The sequence below is a fragment of the Otolemur garnettii genome, unplaced genomic scaffold (genome assembly GCF_000181295.1).
Source record: "Otolemur garnettii isolate 467f Iridium unplaced genomic scaffold, OtoGar3 scaffold00145, whole genome shotgun sequence".
Classification (NCBI taxonomy): Eukaryota; Metazoa; Chordata; class Mammalia; order Primates; family Galagidae; genus Otolemur; species Otolemur garnettii.
Window position 1 is genome coordinate 4,359,201 of NW_003852540.1, and position 19,335 is coordinate 4,378,535.

General features: G+C 47.3%; 1 protein-coding gene across 2 annotated transcripts in view; it reads left to right on the plus strand.

Annotated features, from left to right (window-relative positions):
• Positions 1-19,335, plus strand: part of SLC43A2 (solute carrier family 43 member 2) — a 43,458-nt gene that overhangs the window by 6,940 nt on the left and 17,183 nt on the right. Inside the window, exons 3-5 of one of the 2 annotated variants that reach the window (XM_012810916.2) lie at positions 4,601-4,808; positions 6,853-6,908; positions 8,263-8,339. In XM_012810916.2, coding sequence (XP_012666370.1) covers positions 4,601-4,808; positions 6,853-6,908; positions 8,263-8,339 — 341 coding nt within the window. Of the gene's footprint in view, positions 1-4,600; positions 4,809-6,852; positions 6,909-8,262; positions 8,340-15,246; positions 15,636-16,351; positions 16,356-19,335 lie in introns of those variants that run through there. The other variant, XM_023518734.1, reaches the window with a different exon arrangement.

Sequence of the window (19,335 nt, forward strand, 5' to 3'; positions counted from 1 at the left end):
CTCCTCTTCTTTCTCTGTAAAGATATTTTGTTAGTTGAGTCTTCTGTCTGTAAGTGAGGCCAAACAGTGCAGGGCTTTGTTCTCTCTTCCCTGGCCCTGGATCTCCTCCTAAGCAGCCTTATTCCTGTTCCCAGCACACTGGCCGCACTAACCCCTTGCCTGTCCTCTTGGTTCACCTTCCCTGGCTGGGCTGGGCCGGGCCTCTCTGGCCGCCCACTGGGGAGGCATCTGTTTAATCAGCAGCTGCAGGTGGAGAAAAGCAGGCTGGGCCAGGTGAGGGCTGAGCTCTAGGCCGGGACAGAGGGGCACTTCCTGGGTGCTTATCTGTTTGTCTCTCCTGGCCCACACAGTGAGTGGCCCAGGTAGCAGAGAGAGAGGAGCAGCCTGGGTATGACTGTGTCTGGGCATCTGCCGAGTCTGCCATTATTCGCGTGGGCTATTTACAGGCTTCTGGACTCACCAAAGCTTTCTTTCCCTCCAGGAGCAAGGGAGATTCTCAAATTGCTCCATAAGCAGACAAGAGAAGCCACTCAATCCCCCAACCCCCAGGCTCATCTGTTGCTGTACATCACTGCCTGAAGGCAGGAGGGCAGAGGGCCAGGTGGCCCCACTGGCGGGGATTTGTTTGAGGAAAGAAGGCTGGTGGCCTAAAGTGCAAGGTCCCTGCTCATGTGTGTAGTAGTAGTTCCAGGTGAAAGACAAGAAGGACAGAAAGCCTTGCCCCCACCCCGACATCTCTCCTCAAGACCCCCCCTGTCTAGTTACAGGGGTGACCATATCTCTAAATAATTTAAGATGTTTCTACTCCTATCCCCACTTCTAGAAAATCAGGGAGACTTGGGTACAGTGCCTCAGGATTTTATGTTCTGTCTCTCAGTGATAAGCATGGATTTATAAATGCAGATGTGGTTCGCCCTGGGGTAACATGGGCGGTGGGGGGCGGGGGGGGCACTTGTGTCTCTCTTCATAGGTAGTGCTGTCCCTCACTCCATTCCCTGTGCCCTGCGGCTCTCCAAGCCCGGAGTGTATCTCCTAATGCAGGAACTGACTCCAGACCTTGCATGGTCACAGGGAGACCTCTCACAAGCCAGCCATCATCCCTGCCCCTAGTGTGCCCTCTCCACTTATTCACTCTGTTGCATCTGGGCTGGTTTGCTCATATCTGCATTTTTTTTTTTGGAGACAGAGTCTCAAGCTGTCACCCTGGTAGAGTGCCACAGTGTCATAGCTCACAGCAACCTCAAACTCTTGGGCTTACGTAATTCTCTTGCCTCAGCCTCTCGAGTAGCTGACTATAGGCGCCTGCCACAATGCCTGGCTATTTTTTTGTTGCAGTTGTCATTGTTGTTTAGCAGGCCCAGGCTAGGTTCAAACCTGCCAGCCTTGGTGTATTTGGCCTGTGCCCTACTCACTGAGCCTTGGGCGCCACCGTCACATCTGCATGTTGACCTGGAAATTGGCCATTGCTGTGTGGAGACCCTGTTCCCTCCACTTCAGATCCCGTTCCTGTTGCTACTGGCAGAGCCCACACTGAAACCGGCACCAAGCCCTGAAGCAGCTGTGCCTTTGCAGAGGCCACTCATAGTGAGTGAGCGAGCGGCTCAGGCCTGTGGCCAAGCAACATATGGACCAGTTCTGAGCTGGGTGCTAAGAGGCGCAGGCCACGTGTTTTGGCTGCCACCGTGGTAGGACCTCTTGGAAAACAAAGTGTAGGGGCAGGAATCTGGCTGGTTAGGTTTGTGTCTGCAGCTTCAAGTGGTTAACCTTGTGGCTATAATCTCCTTAAATCCCCTTTCTATTCAACTTGGTTCTGTAGGTTCTATTTTCATTTCTCTCTCTTGATCCTTTTAGCCACTGTCATCTGCTTCGTTTTTATTCATTCAGTAAACAACTATGACATTATGGGCCTGGACCTGGGTGAGATGCTGGGGACACCTAGGGGACTAGAGCACAGTCCCTGCCCTTCATCATAGCCCAGTGGGAAACTAGGCATGTCTTTATTTTTCCTCAGAACATTACAGAGGTGCATACCTTTTGGTTACATAGTTGTTTTGTGCATGTCAGGTCAAAGTTTTAAGTGTGTCCTTCACCCAGAATGTGTGCATTATACCCTTTAGGTGTGAATTAACCCAGCCCCTCCTCCACCCTCTCACCTACTCAATTCCCCGTGAGTTTTACCTTCCTGTGTGCACGTAAGTGTTGATCGATTAGTTCTAATTTAGCATTGAGCGCACGTGGTGTTTGTTTTTCCATTCTTGCAATACTTCACTTAGGGGAATGGTTTCCGGGTCCATCCAGGTTGTTACGAAAGATACTAGATCGCCATTTTTTTAGGGCTGAATAGTACTCCATGGCATATGAATACCACGTTGCATTCAGACGAGTCTTCTTGCTAGCACACACACAGTTAGAGGACAAGGTTCCCAATTCTTGTCTGGCTCTGCTGCCAGCTGGTTGCACACTACCTCTGTTGTGAGCCTCCAACAACAGTTATAATAATAATAATAACTTTATGCATTTGTTTGATGAGCAATGAAAAAAATAAGTAAAAAAGAAATAATAACTTTTAGCTATTATCTACTGAGCCGTTTTTATGATGTCTAGAATGTTATCTGGATTTCCTCATTTATCTTCCCCCAAATTCTACGGAGTAGATATTATTATTATTATTATTATATTGTGCCCATTTTACAAATAAGGAAACTGACAGAGGTTCTACAAGTCGGAAGTGGAGGAACCAAAATCGAAACCCAGAGTCCAGGTCCCAGCACCACACTCTCAGTCATCATGCCCCCAGCAGGGCTTGCTGGTCAGAGATCAGCATATGGCGTGATTCATCCACGAACATCATTTTCAATGACCTTGGGGGCAGCTCTTAGAGGCCTGGGCAAGCCTTTGCAAACCTCAGCTTTACAGCCCTGGCGCCAGAGGGCTGCAACTGGGAGGCAGGCAGTTATCTGGAGGAAAGTATTTCTTGACTCTCCCAGTTTGACCTCGCATCTAATCAAAGTCTGCTCCTGTCTCTGCAGGATTAGTCAGCATCTCTTAACTAGCCGGTCCTGGCCCATCCTCCCCATTCCTGCCCTCAGCCACCCCAGCACTTTTCACTCCCTTTCTTGTGTTTTTTTTTTTTTTTGAGACGGAGCCTCAAGCTATCCCCCTGGGTAGAGTGCCATGGCATCATAGCTCATAGCAACCTCCAACTCCTGGGCTCAAGCGAGTCTCCTGCCTCAGCCTCCCAAGTAGCTGGGACTACAGGTGCCTGCCACAAGGCCTGGCCATTTTTTGGTTGCAGCCATCATTGTTGTTTGGCGGCCCCGGGCTGGGGATTCGAACCCACCACCTTAGGTGTATGTGGCTGGCGCCTTAGCTGCTTAAGCCACAGGCGCTGAGCCCCTTGTGTTGTTTTAATGCTGGGTGGATTTTGGAGGGAGCCCTTAAGAGCTGGTATTACAATTCAGGTCTGGGCAACATACTGGGCTTGGAGGCTCAGCACCCCATGGGATCTTGGTATGGTCACAGGGGACAGCAACACAATGAGATCCTAGTGAGAAAAATAAGAAAGGTGCACTTCCACATGTGAAAGCAAGTAATTTTGGATGACAAAAAAACAGATATCAAGCTGGGCGTGGAGGCTCATGACTATAATTCTAGCACTCTGGGAGGCTGAGGTGGGAGGATTGCTTGAGCTCAGAAGTTCCAAACCAGCCCAAGCAAAATAAGACCCTGTCTCTACCAAAAAAATTTAGAAAAATTAGCTGGGCATTTGGCAGGCACCTATACTCAGGAGGCTGAGGCAGGAGGATCACTTGAGCCCAAGAGTTTGAGGTTGCCGTAAGCTAGGCTGGTACCTCAGCACTCTAGCCTGGGCAATAAGTATGAGACTCATGAAACTCTGTCTCAAAAAAAAAAAAAAAAACCCACAAAAAAACACCTTTCCAAAGAGGTTCTAAGACACAGTATGTGTGGTAGTTATATGATGAAAATACCAGGAGAGGGAGGAAAGTGGCATCTGGCCTTCTGTGTTTGAGAAAGCAGCTATACCTACCAGAGGCAAGGAGGCTCACTCAGTCTTCCCAAACTGACAGAGGAGAACCAGGGTGAGATCAGCAGCTTGTCCTTCCCAAGTGGTCTAGGTCTCTCTATGCTGGCTATAGTCTGTTCCCATGGACAGAGGTGCCAAAAAAGTTCTAGCCAGCCTAGGGTTCCACAGCCAAGGCTGAGTCCTGAGTTCTACTGTTTTTGGGTGTAAGATTAGAATGGGAATCATAACCTCGGGCTCATCGTTGCTTCAAGGGACAAATGAAATCCCTGAAATTGTAGACAAGATTTTGTGTGCATTTCTGGAGAACAGCTTTCTTTTTTGGATTTTCCAAAGGGCCCATCCTCCCACAAAAGTTAAGAACCTCTGCATTTTTGTTCCAGGCAGCTTGGAACCAAATGGACATCCAAGCCACCTGTGGGGTGGCCTAACCTTCAAGGGGCTCAGAGCCAACCCTGGCATTCCCAGTGGGGTGACCCTGAATGTGCACCTGCCCCTCTGGCCTTTGAGAATCTCCACCAGGACCTTGAGGTCAGGTTTCCCTCCCTTTCCACACAGAGAACATCACCAATGGCACAGTGGGGGGCACAGCAGAGCCGGAACCCGAGGAGGTGACCTGGATAAATAACTGGCTCACCTGCCAGGCCCAGGATGAGATGCTAAATTTGGCCTTCACCGTGGGCTCCTTTCTGCTCAGCGCCATCACCTTGCCCCTGGGCATCGTCATGGACAAGTATGGCCCAAGGAAACTCAGGCTGCTGGGCAGGTCAGTGCGATTCCTCGGACATCAGGGGGTGGGCAGGTGGGCCTCCTGGGCTGAGTTCCCTGATGTACAGAATCCTGGTGCCTGCTGTCAGCTCCCTAAATGCCTGCCTGGAGTGGGGTTCCTACCCCATTTGCCACGAAATCAGTAGTTAATGTGATCCTTACTATGTACCAATACTATGTGGAGAAAGCATAGGACCTCATGCTGACCTGGGAGGATCTGGAGTTGGTTGTCATTGCAGGCACTGGTTTCTAAAGTCTGTTTGACCTCATACCTCCACTAGAAAAGAGATTTTCAACATGTATCTTCAATATAAACAAATGGAATTGTGAATGATACATACATATGCCATTTTTAATGTTTTATGTGCTATATGATACATAACAAAAATATAAATGAAAATCGATGAAATTAAAAATGATAACATGTTGGCAGCACCCATAGCTCAGTGGGTAAGACGCCAGCCACATATGCCCAGGCTCCCAGGTTCGAACCCAGCCCAGACCAGCTAAAGCACCATTCACAACTGCAACAAAAAATAAATAGCCGGGTGTTGTGGTGGGCACCTGTAGTCCCAGCTACTTGGGAGGCTGAGGCAAGAGAATCGCTTAAGCCTAAGAGTTTGAGGTTGCTATAAGCTGTGATGCCACAGTACTCTACTGAGGGTGACAGCTTGAGACTCTGTCTCAAAAAAAAAAAAATGATTAACATAGAAGTCTGAATATATTGGCATCCTCATGAATCATCCTGTGCACACCTCCTCCCCCCTGGGGGTGTGTCCCTGGGTCTATAAAGCTCTAGACTTAGCTAAGCACATTGACTCAATGCCTTCAATCCCAGCATTTTGGAAGGCCAAGGCAAGAAGATCACTTGAGCCCAGGAGTTCGAGCTTAAGTGAGAGCAAGAACCCATCTCTATCAAAAATAAGAAAAATTAGCCAGGCCCTGTGGCAGTTACTCATACTTGTAGTTCCAGTTACTCAGAGGCTAAGACAGGAGGATTGCTTGAGCCCAGGAGTTTGAGGTTGCTGTGAACTGTGATTGTTCCATTGAACTCTAGCCTGGGTGAAAGAGTGAGACCCTATCTCTTAAAACAAAACACCCCCCCACCCGAAAAAAACCAAAAAAGCTCTACTGTCAAACTTAGGGTCAATTCTGTAGGCTACTATTCCCCTCAGCCCAGTTCCCAGTGGGAATGGTCACCTTGCCAGGCAGTGGTTTGCAGTGAGTGAAATCTGTGCCGGGTGCCTGTGAAGGGAGTGGGTGAAGGATCCATTCCATTTACTCTTCAGAGCTGAAGAGTCCTTGGTTCCCAGGACAGAGCCAAGTGGAGGGAATTTGGGAGTAGCCCAGTGGGTTCTATCTGGCTAAGTGGGTATAGGAACCCGAGGAATGAGTGGTTCCCTTTCTTGCTTCAGAGCCTTGGCTCTTTCTGGTCTGGAGGTGGGGTGGGGGGAGAGGGCAGTACAGTATGTTTACAAGGTCTAGCTTTGGGGCTTAATTTCCAGTTTAACCACTTACTAGGCAAAAGATCTTGGAGAAATTAGTTTTAGCTTTAGTTTTATGAGATTTTTTTTTTTTTTTGAGACAGATTATCGCTTTGTTGCCCTAGTAGAGTGCTATGGCATCACAGCTCACAGTAACCTCAAACTCTTGGGCTCAAGTGATTCTCTTGTCACAGCCTCCTAAGTAGCTGGGACTACAGGCACCCACCACAATGCCCAGCTATTTTTAGAGATGGGGTCTTGCTCTGGCTCAGGATGATCTCGAACCTGTGAGCTCAGGCAATCCACCCGCCTTGGCCTCCCAGAGTGCTAGGATTATAGATATGAGCCACTGCACCCGGCCTGAAATTTATTTTTCTCATCAGTAAATTGGGGCCAGTATTCTTCTCTATTTAATTATTATTTTTGTGTTCTACCAAAATATGAACAACTGTTAAATTAAATAATGCATGTAAATGTTCTGAAAATGATAACAGCATGAACCACAGCAATCAATAACATAGTAATAATAAATCATGTGCTACTTCTGCTTTGTTTTAGTGCCTGCTTTGCTGTCTCCTGCTTGTTGATTGCATATGGAGCGAGTAACCCCAACTGTGAGTGTACTTTTCCTCCCTTCTTTTGTTAAGAACTGGGGAGAGATTGCTCAGGGGTGCTCTCCTGCTCTTGGATGTTATACTAGGCCTGGTGCTTGCTGTTCAAGTTAGAAGGGACACCTAATAACCTGAGTGAGAGGCCTTCACTCAGTTATTGACCTGAAATGGATGGCGGGGTCAGAGAGCAGCTGCCCCAGATAGAACTCTGAGAGAAGCTTCCCAGGATGTGTGAAACTCCCATCGCCAAAGCAAGTCAGTCCCTGATGGCCTCATTGATGCCAACCTGAGAGACGAGCTCTAAGAAAGATGCCAATGCTGGGCTCAGTGGCTCACACCTGTAATTCCTAGCACTCTGGGGGACCAAGGTGGATGGATTACTTGAGTTCAGGAGTTTGAGATCAGCCTGAGCAAAAGCAAGAACCCCTGTCTACTAAATAAACTAGAAAAAAATTAGGCATTGTGGGGGGTGCCTGTAGTCCCAGCTACAGGGAGGCTGAGGCAAGAGGATTGCTTGAACCCAAGAATTCTGTCTCCAAAAAAAAAAAAAGAAAAGAGGATAGGCATGATGGCTCACGCCGGTAATCCTAGCACTCTGGGAGACCAAGATGGGAGGATTGCTTGAGCTTGGGAGTTCGAGACTGGCCTAAGCAAGAGTGAGACCTTGTCTGTACTGAAAATAGAAAAATTAGCTAGGCACGATGGCACGTGCCTGTTGTCCCAGCTACTTGGAGGCTGAGACAAGGGGATTGCTCAAGCCCAAGATCTATGATGTCGCCATAGCACTCCACCCCAGGCAACAGAGTGACACTCTTTCTCAAAAAAAAAAAAAGGAAGAAAGAAAAAATTAGAAAGAACCAGGCCAGCTGCAGGCACCTGGGCATGATCCTCAGTGTGTTACAGAAGTTGTTAGCTGAGTCCTCTCAAGATAACCCAAGCCAGTATTTTAAGGATGGATTGGAAGCCCCTTAATCCACCACCCTGTACAGGTAGAGCTATTGCTTCAAGGACTTTTAGAACAGACACTAAAATCTTAGGCAGGCTCATCTACTGATTTACAGGAACCTTTATTTTTAGTTTCAACAAAGCTTCTTGCTTGGTGCTAATGTTAACAGAGACAGGAGGATGGATCTGGACCTTTTGCAAGAGCCCGAACTCTGTGAAATGGGCAGAGGAGGGTGAGGAAGAGGCTCTTCCAGCTCCCCAGGTGTCAAGCAGTCCCTCCCCCACCCCGAGGGCTCATCATTCATTCTGTCTGCTCTTATGGAGTGCCTGCACCATGCAGGCACGGGGCCAGGCCTGGCCTCCCTGCAGCCCAGCTGTAGTTCCCACTTAGGAGCTTTCTGTTTCTCTACAGCTCTCTCGGTTCTCATCTTCATTGCCCTGTCTCTGAATGGCTTTGGTGGGATGTGCATGACCTTTACCTCATTAACAGTAAGTATTGATTTTTTTTTTTTAAGATCTCTATTTTAGTAATCTGCTTCTGAATTTGAGGCAGTTTCCCTTGGTTTCTTTTTCCTTGGCTTCTATTTGTCTGCATATACCTGGACATCCCAAGTAGTAGCCAGGCTGCTGGTAAAGTACCTTGCAGTACAGCCAGTGGTAGGCAGCAGGGCATGGCTCTCAGGGTGACCTAGTTCCTGCCTTAGGACCCCGGCTTTGGAGCTGAGGAAGCAGCTCAGTGGCCAGGGAAGACCGCACCAGGGAGACAGAAAGCTGCCACCCACTTCTTTGCTTATTTTCCGTGGCAGTTGTCATCAGGATCTCCAGGAGCTTTGGTTAACAGTGCAGCCTAAAAACAAACCTTTGGAGTCACCCAGCCCCAACCATTAGCTTTGTCTAGAACTGATTGAAAAACTCAGAGGACCACTTGTGGGGCCTTGCTTCTTGGTTGCCTAAATGCCGGGATACGGACAGCCCTCTGGGGAGGGAGATGTTTCCTCAGGACACTGAGCACCCTCTTATTTGGAGCATCAGGATTTCACAAAATATCCTTCTTTTTGAGATAGGAGAGGCTGAAGAAAAGTACAGGTTGAAAGAAAGAAAGAAAATTAAAAGAATCACAAAGTTTCCTGCCAAGAAGGGAGCTCTCTGAGGCTTGTCTGGTCAGGCAAAGGTGCCATTCAGAGTTGGCCATTGGGAAAGAAGTGAGAATAGTAGGCTCTTCAGAGAGACTTCTGTCCGACAGGGAAATCTTGCCTGCCTCAGTTTACCTGTGAAAAAGGACAAAGTTTAAAGGCGTTATACCTCCTGGACTATTTGCAGTGCACTCTGGTCTTTGATGTCTCTTTCCGATAAGGAGTCAGGAGTCAGGAATCAGGAGTCGCACTGTTGCAAGGGTCAGGACCTTGTTTAGCTTTGCCCGCAGGTCTGGGGACTTCTGTTCCTCTTCTAAGAAGTGCTAGCACCTCCACAACACGCCGATAGTCATTGAGCCAGAGGCCAGGACCAGTGTCTTTTCTGTTCACTTTTCCTACACTTTGCCTTGTTAGCTTTGTCCTGGTGGAAGGGATTAATTGTCTGGGTCTAGATCTATGGAAATGGAAAGTTCAGAGGCATCTATGTTAGGTGAGAAGAGCATGGCTCATGCTGGTATGTCTGGTATGTTCAAGGGGTGGGTGTCCCCAGGGTGTGGACGACACACATAAATCTGGGAATTCCAGTTGATTTGCTTCTGCTGGTGCCAGGGAGATTTAGTTCACATTCTTTTGGGCCATTTATTTTTATTTATTTTTATTTTTATTTTTTTTATAGATATAGAGTCTCACTTTATCTCCCTCAGTAGAGTGCTGTGGCATCACACAGCTCACAGCAACCTCCAAATCCTGGGCTTAGGAAATTCTCTTGCCTCAGTCTCCCAGTAGCTGGGACTACAGGAGCCTGTCACAATGCCTGGCTACTTTTTTGTTACATTTTGGCCAGGGCCGGGTTTGAACCCACCACCCTTAGTATAAGGGACCCACACCCTGCCCACTGAGCCATAGGCGCCACCCCAAATTTTCTTGTTTCTTTTCTTTTTTGCAGGTTTTTTTGGCCATGGCCGGGCTCAAACCTGCCACCTCTGGTATACAGGGCGGCACCCTACTCCTTGAGCCACAGGCACCGCCCTATTTTTATTTATTTTTTTAACCAGGTAGATTTAAAAGAAAAATGGATACATTTTCCCTCTCTCAAATTCCCAGGGAAAACAAATTTCAAAACTGTGAAAAATATGTTCAAACGGTCAAAAGTACACAAATTCTATTAAGTTGTGTAAATTGGTAAACAGGGAGTTGTGGTTCTGTTTGTTCTTTACAGCGTGAAAACCACCAACGATTTCATCATGACGAAAAATAAAAGCCTGATATCACTCTCATTATTTTAGTCATGCTATGCAGGTCTGAATTTCAGGATAAAAGGAAAACATCATCCTTGAACTTGAGGAGCTTATGCTCTAAAAATGCAGAAAAATGCTTTGTTGTATTATAAACCTAAGCTAAATGGGTAAAACCATCCAACTGCGAATCCCCTTTAAGATTAGCTTTTAAAATGAACTGTGCAATTGTTGCCTAGCAAGAAACTTTTAAGACAGACTAAGAAGCCTGCAAGGCTTCTTTGTCTTGTCTTGTCTTTTTTTTTAAATTGGGTAGTGCTCAGAATCAGAGATTCAGAATGTTTCTTTTCTTATTTTTTGTGATTATAAAATAAAACCATTTTTGTTGTCACTATTCAACATTGGAGAATATAAACCGTACACTAAAACCTACTGTTATCAGGTCAGAACCCTACTGTTATATATTTATATATATAAACCTACTGTTATGTATTTCTTCAGTCTATTTTTTTAATCTGCATATGGCAATGTTTTTCTTTTTTCTTTTTATTTTTTTGGAGATAGAGTCTCACTTTATCACCCTTGGTAGAGTGCTGTGGCATCAAATCTCACAGCAACCTCAAATTCTTGGGCTTAAGTGATTCTCCGGCCTCAGCCTCCCAAGTAGCTGGGATTACAGACACCTGCCACAACTCCCAGCTACTTTTAGTGACAAGGTCTTGCTCTTGCTCAGGGTGGCCTTGAACTCCTGAGCTCAAGCAATCCATCCACCTGGGCCTCCTAGTGTGCTAGGATTACTGGCATGAGCCACTGCACCCAGTCTTGTTTTTCTTTTTTTAAAAAGAACTGTTAAAACTTGCCTATTTCATTTAATGTTATCTTTTACGTCTTTTCCTATCAGTACTTAGAGATCTGCCTTATTTATTTTAAACTCTAGAGATGTATCTCATTATTAAACAGTTCCACAGTATTCTTTAATATAGATGTGCCATAATTTATTCAACCAATTTCCTACTAATGGACATTTGGGTTGGTTTCCAATTTTTACAATTTATGAATGCTGCTGCAATGAACATCCCTGTACATGTATTTCTGCAAAATGAATTCCTGGAAGTGGAATTGCTAGGCTACAAGATGAGCATGTTTTAAAATTTAAAATGTACTGTTATCTGGTCTAGAAGGGTTACTTGCTGATACAAGCTTAGCAGCATGTCAGAGGGTGCCTTTTTCTCCCTACCTCCATTAACACCATATCACTCCCCTTTTAAATATTAGCCAGCCTGATCTGGTGAAAAATGACATACCATGATTTTTAAAATTTCTCTAATTATTAGTGAGAGAGAGCATTGTTTAACCTCTTTAGGGGTCATTTGTGTTTCTTCTGTGAATTGCTTCTTTGTGTCATTTGTCTGTTTTTCTGCAGGGTTCTTTATTTATTTATTTATTTTTAAGGATTTGGAAGAGCTCTTTCAAATATCAAAAAACTATTTCTGTTTTCGAGTGAGCAAAGGATCTGCCTCTGGGGCTGTTAGGTCTCTGTATATTCCATGAATAGACTCCAGGAGGTCGCCCACCTCCTTGCAAACAGGTCATGTATATGGCATTTTGGGGGGAGGATCTATTGCTTTCATCAGCCTCCAAGGGGTCAGCATAAAGGCAAAAAAACATGGCAGGCTGAGTACAGGGGCTTATACCTGTAATCCTAGCACGCTGGAAGGCCAAGGGGAGAGGATTGCCTGAGCTCAGGATTTCGAGACTAGCCAAAGCAACGGTGAGACCCCGGGAGGAGGGAGGGCAATTGGCAGGATCTCACTTATGTGCACAATGTGAGGCTGTTCAGCCTGCCCCCTAGGTGAAGGGCTCAACTACAATTTGAACTTTACCTTAGAATTGAAAACAATGTAACCTACGCATTTGTACCCTCTTATTAATTTGAAATTATAAAAAAAAGAGGGAGACCCCATTTCTACTAAAAATAGAATACAACAGGCAGGGCTTAGTGGCCCATACCTGCAGTCCCAGCTACTCAGGATGCTGAGGCAGGATTGCTCAAACCTAGGAGTTGGAAGTTGTTGTGAACTATGATATCATGGTACCTACTCAGGGCGACAGTAGGATGCTATCTCAAAAATAAATAAATAAATATAGTTAAAAACATGTGGCAAGAGCATATTTATTAGCTCCTTGCTCTCCCACTGGGAGGCAAAAGGCTACACAGGCCAGATAGTGACCAGCCAAGAGAATCCCCCAATCATCGTTTAAAGTGTTTGGTTCCCAGGGATCTGTCTAAGAGAGTTTGGTGACTTGTCCTTCATGGCCCCATTCTTAGACCTAGAGCGGGGATCAGCAAACCACTACCCCTAAGCTGGTCTTGAACTCCTGGGCTCAAGTCTTCCTCTGCCTCAACCTCCTGAGTAGCTGGGACTACCAGCATACTACCTGTTTTAGTAAATAAATTTTTTTCAGAGCACTATAATCAATGCCCATTTGCTTATGTATTATCCATGGGTGGTTTTCTGGTATAACAGCAGACTTAAGTAGGTGTGCCAGAGATCATATGGCTTGCAAAGCCTAAAATATGTACTATCTGGCCTTCCCTGGAAAAAAATCACCAGTCCTTGTCCTAGAGACTCCAAGAAGCTGCACAGTCACCATTCCCTTCTGGGCTCCCACTCCACAGCCCCTCCAAGTGCACAGGCCAACAGCTCTTTAATGTACTTCCCAAGTCATCTCTTTCCCGCTAACACCCTGTGCCTGGAGGGGTCTCCTTGGATATTCTCGTCTTGTGAGGCTTCTGATGAGAGCACTAGCACCTACTCTTGAGAACAGACTCTGAAACAAGAATGAGATGCAGGTCAGCAAGGACAGGGCCAGAGCAGTTGGGCAATGTTCTTGGGCTGACCAGAGTTTCTGATGAGCAGAGCTAAATCTCCTTCTGACACAGCCCAGGCCTTTAAAAAGCAGAACTTTCGGAGTCGCAGAGCAAGTAGCACAATGGCACTTTCTGTTTGTGTCTCCCACCCATGTTCTAATTTTGGGGACAAAGGAGTCTTCAGGGTTGCCTTTAGGAGTTTCATAAATCTGATCTCCTGCCACTGCTTTGGGGCTAAGGATAATTGCTCCGTGATAACCTAGGAATCTGGGGGAATGTGTTGCCATGGAAGCTGTAACCTGGGGACTTTCTGAGTCCCAGGGGTTTGGTGTCTCATGGGCTGAGGTCTAAATAAAGATGGGCAAGGGCTGTAAGCTGTTCCTCCATTGGTGGAGAGGGGGCCTCAAGTTGGCAAAATACCTTTTCCTCATAGTCTGGGGGGGAGATGGCCAATAGCCCTCCCTCTAGAGCCTGAAGGTCTATTGTGCTCACAAGTGGGTCTTTCCTCTGGAGTAGAGGCTCACAGGAACAAGGGTGGATTCCATGCCAGGTGACCTGGGCCAGCATGTGGGATCCTTGGATGGTGGGTACCAGGTCAGTGCACCGGTGCAGAGCCCTCCCTGCAGTGTGGAGCTGCAGCCTCGCCCCTGGACATCTGGATGGCACACTCTGGTCTGTTTGCCCAATGCCTTGCGTTTGTACAACGCTTTAACTCGCTTCACTGGCTGGAGCACAAACACCAGCCGGCGACTGAGGTGGCGTCTTTGGGCCTCCACCCCACAATCCAAGGCCTGGGTTGCTTAGAGATGGGAGCAGATGCAGCCAAAATTGTGAACATATCTTTTCCACTTCATTACTCTGACCCCTGTCTATGTGGGCGGGACAGGGAGTTCTGAGCTGAATCCTTCATAGAAAAGGGGTTACACAGTGTTGCCAGGATCCTTAATGAAAAATTTCTCTGTTGGTTCCTCCCATTTGATCCAAATGAAGTCTGACTTTAAATCTGGAAGAAATGGGCCCATGGGAGATGGGATCTGAATTTGAAGCAAACATAATACACATCCCTCTTCAAATACCTGAGAGATGGGCAGGGGAGCAAATGTCTCCAGTACAGCATGGGGGGCGGGGGAGTTAGCACTCCTGCTCAAGAGATCCCTTGTCTCCAGCAGGAGAGGGTCCCACAGTGCATCCCAGCCTGCTCTGCACAGATACCAGGTGATCAGGACTGTCCCTGTGCCCAGTGCTGGTTCTACCTCTCTACCTCCCTCTATTTCAGCCCTGGACCTTGGGAACCCAAAGCAGTCAGCTGATTGCCATTGGCTTGGGAAGAATTTACCCATCAGAGGGTTCTGCCTCATGAATTTGCTCCAGCACGTGATATGTTTGGGGTAGACAGAAAGTGTAGTGGCATCAGCAGGGCTAGACTTACTTCACCTGGAAGGCTGGGAAGGTGGCCAGGGGAGAGGACTGTTCCCTTTCCTACCCCTTCAGCAGTGAAGCAGAAAGGTGACCATGAGGACCTAGTTTTGGGTTAGGAAATAGCCCACCTTTGCTGAGTTGGCTTGCCCAGACAGGTACGTGAATCCTGACCTTTACAAGTGGTACAGAACTCTGAGTGTGTATAGCAGCCACCTGAGAACAAGGCTCCCCTCTGGAAGGGGCCTGAGGGCCAGAATGCCAGCTGCTTAGCATGACTGCTCAGCTCTCCAGCCTGCCCAGGCTGCACTGGCATCTCCCTGAGGGCTGGATGCAGGAGGCCATGGATTTGGAAAGCCAGTGCCAGGGGTGGTTCATAGTGGTCCTCTGTCCCTACCTGCCAGCAGTCCCATGGCCTGCCCTGGAGGTTCCTGGGCAGAGAGTTCTCTGAAGGGGACAGCCCATTCTCATTGTCACATGTCTTGTCTTCTGGGGACTCTTGTCCGGTGGCTGGCCATTCTCTGTGGCCAGAATGCCAGGGGAGGGGCCTGCAGCTGCTGTTTTCCCCTCCGGGAAGGTCACAGAGCCAGGCCTGTTTATGGTACAGCTGAGGGGCTGAGGGGGAATGAGTCACAGGTTTCCCCGTGTGAGTGAGGCCTCACAGAGGCCAAGCAGCCCCAGGCCAGCAGGGCAGGTTTTGCCCGCTCCAGCCCCAATCCTCAGAAGAGGCAATAAGCTGCCCCAGAAGCAGCAGGGTGACTGTGGGGAGCACCCAAGAGCTGGAGAGGGGTGTGCTCCCCACTCGCCAGTTAGAGCTGTGAGTCAGAACACCTGCCATGCAGCACAGCACTGGCTTCCTACTTGGCAGCAGAACTGGTTGGTCCCCCTCCTCCAGGTCCTTGAGGCTAGCTCCAGGGTCCCCTGCTCAGCCGTCAGAGATCACCACCGCTTCTGAATGGCCATTATGTGCTGCTGAAGCTGGGCAGAGGCAGAAGTCAGGAGAGAGAGTGAGCGAGGAGGAGTGTCCAGGCCAGTGAGGGAAGAGACTCGATGTGAAGATGACACAGGCCAATGCACATCCACTCAGTGTGGCCCTGGGCCATGGGGAGGGCAGCCAAGGACAGCAGCAGCTGGGTCTATAGGAGCATCAGAAGGGATATGAGGAATCCTAGGGTGGGGGTGCAAAGCAGAAAAGGCGTTTATAAGGGACATGTAAGAGGCATGAGACCTGAGAGTGACTGCCTGGGGGCCGAAACTGATGTGTGTTTTGGCCAGGGCCCTGTGAGGCTCCCAAGAGGCCACATAGCCCAGTGGCTACGCACACAGGCTTGACCTGATTTGAATCCCAAATTTGACCATTACTAACTTGGGAGAGTCCCTTGATTTTTCTAATCCTTAAGTTTTATCCTCATTCAATGAGGATAATAACTGACACCTACCTCATATAGTTGCTTTGAAGGTTTTAAAGATCATATACAGGGTAGGTGTTAAAAGAGTAGCTATTGGCTCGGCGCCTGTGGCTCAAGGGGCTAAGGTGCCAGCCACATACACCCAAGGTGGCGGGTTTGAATCCAGCCTGGGCCCACCAAACAACAATGGCTGCAACCAAAAAATAGCTGGGCGTTGTGGCGGGCGCCTGTGGTCCCAGCTACTTGGGAGGCTGAGGCAGGAGACTCACTTGAGCCCAGGAGTTGGAGGTTGCTGTGAGCTGAAATGCCATGGCACTCTACCCAGGGACATAGCTTGAGGCTCCTGTCTCAAAAAAAAAAAAGAGTTGCTATTATATGTATTATTACCTAATCACAAGAAAATCTGATCACAGTGCTCTCAGGCACAACTAATGAGGGAAGTCTCCCCTGGCTGGCATGACTTTGTAGGAGGAAGGGAAGGAAGCAGCCTAAAGGATAAAACACAAATTAGTATTAGTATTAACATTTTAAAAATAATTACTGTCCACAGGGAAACTCTTTCTTCTCCTGTGCTTGTTATTCTTTTGTGACCACACATGGACTGTTGTCAGGATGTTTATGCTTTGGGTTTCACTCCTCAAGGTCATCCTTACTGTTCTTTTCAGAGATTCCATCTGACACAAATGCTGAGTAGTCTCTAAAAACCAAAACACACATTCAACTACCTATTTTAAAACTTCTGTTGGTCAAAAAAGAAGTTAAAGGACAAACTAGGAAGACGTACTTATATTTATAAACCGTGAATGTCTTTAATATATATAAAGAGCCTTCACGAAATCTATGTAGAAAGATTAACATCCCCACAGAAGTAAAGGACAAATGAGACGTATAGATAACTGGTTTTTAAAACTAGAAAAATGTTCAAAGTCATTAGTAATCAAATAAATGTTAATTTTCTTTCTTTCTTTCTTTCTTTTTTTTTGAGACAGTCTCACTCTGTTGCCTGTTGCCCAGGCTTGAGTGCTATGGCATCAGCCTAGGTCACAGCAACCTCAAACTCCTGGGTTCAAGCAGTCTCCTGGCTCAGCCTCTTGAGTAGCTGGGACCACAGGTACCTGCCACAATGTCTGGCTAATATTTCTATTTTTAGTAGAGATGGAGTCTCACTCTTGCTAAGGGTGGTCTTGAACTCCTGACCTCAAAGGATCTTCCCGATGCAGCTTCCTAGAGTTCTAGGATAACTGGTGTGAGCCACCACAGGGATCTCTCTCTTTCTTTTTTTTTTTTTTTTTTTTTGGAGGCAATTGTGAAACAAAGTTTATTGAGGAAGGGCAAGGTGTGGTAATTATACTATTCTTTCTCTCCTGGGTTTAGGTGATTCTCCTGCCTCAGCCTCCCAAGTAGCTGAGATTACAGGTGCCCACCACAACACCCGGCTATTTTTTTGTTGTTGTTGCAGTTTGTCCCAGCCCAGGCTTGAACCCGCCACCCTCGGTGTATGGGGCCAGTACCCTACTCACTGAACCATAAGCACTGCCCTATAGTATTCTCTCTTATACCATGTATACTTAAACGTTTCCATGATTTTAAAAAAGAAAATTTTTGGCCCCCTTGCCGCCTCCATCATTACAATGGAGGCCCATAATGAACCATGTGCCCATCTTGCGACTTCAACAGTTAGCAATTCATAGCCAGCCTTGTTTCAGTTCTACCTCTACCCACCATCCAGATCATTTTGAAGCAGATATCAGTCTTTGATTCATTTCATCCATATATACAAAAAAAGCAGGGGTTTTTCCCTTTCTTGAGACAGAGTCTTGCTCTGTCACCCAGGGAAGAGTATAGTGGCATTAGCATAACTCACTACAACCTCAAACTTCTAGACTCAAGCAATCCTCTTGTTTCAGCCTCCTGAGTAGGTCGGTCTACACGTGTGAGCCACTGTGCCTGGCCATAATATTGTTTTCGTTTTTGTTTTTTGTTGCAGTTCACCAGGGCCAGGTTTGAACCCACCACCCTTGGTATATGGGGCTGGCATCCTGCCCACTGAGCCGCAGGCGCTGCCCATAATATTGTTTCTCTAACCAGAAAAATATCCAATAATTATAAAATACAAGGAAAACTGTATGGTGGGGTTTCCCTTGAGGCTGTATCCTCCACTCACAATGGCCCTGGGGACCAAGACAACATGTTGGTGAGAAGAATTTTTTGGTGAGGATAAGAATGTTCCAGAAGGGGAGAAGCAGGGTAAGAAGGAGGACAGCTGGAAGGCTACTGCCCTTGTCCAGGCCTAAGGGCAAAGGTCTCACCCATAGACGGCTGAATGAAAGTCAGCCCCTACTTCCAGGTTCTGCTCTTTCCTATCCTGGAACTAACGCTGGGGAGAGGACTCCAGAAGTTTAGGCAGGGCCATGTGCTTGCTCCAAACCCTGTAGTTCTCTTGGCCTCTAGCTTAGGTTAAGGTTAAGTCAGAGAATAAGAAGGTAGAAAGAAAAGGCCTGGCTAGCAAACCGTCTGCTCTTCTGGAGCACTCCCTAGCCCTGTTGAAAAGTTTGAGACATTGTTTATGCCCAAAAGTGATTGTGGCAACAAAAGTGTTTGCCTTGCTTGTCCCAGCACCGAGGCCAGGCTCTTGTCCTCCATCTGCTGTTCTGGTTGGATTCTAAGCCTTCTTTTGTTCCTATCTTTCTTTCTTTCTTTTTTTTTTTTTTGAGACAGAGTCTCACTTTGTCACCCTTGGTAGAGTTCCGTGGCATCACAGCTCACAGCAACCTCAAACTCTTGGGCTTAAGCGATTCTCTTGCCTCAGCCTCCCGAGTAGGTGGGACTACAGGTGCTTGCCACAGCACCCGTCTATGTTCCTATATTCCTTTATCTGCCCTGTCTGGAATAACATTCCAGGCAGTAATAGTTTCCTCCTTTCACAGAAGCAGAACTAATCTTTGGATTCCCCCTGGGGTGAATATGGCCCTAGAGATGCCTTCCCTACAAGGCTGCCTTGCTGGAGTAACCAGTGCGGAACAGCCTGAACTTGTGAGCTTGGGAACAACTGAGGTGTGTCCTTTGAATTGCAGCATACCTGGGGAGCAGGCACACAAAGAGTGCTGCTCACCTGGGTGTGCCCAGGCTCATGAGCACATCACATTTCTTTTATCTCCTGCTGGAAGGAATTTCTGTGTACCCTTGGTCCCCCTCTAACCTTTCCTTAGAAGTCTGGAAGGACAAAGGGGCCACTCTGTCTGGGCTGGGAGAAGAGTTCTTTGTTTGCTGGGAATTCTTTGGGGACCCTGGCTGGCTACCCCATCCTAATTCCAGAAGGTAGCCTAGTTGGCTAAACACTGTAGATTTATTTATATTTCTTTTTAATCCTGGGATCCCAAAACATTTGAAGCACTTACTCATGTTTCTTTGATAGCATTA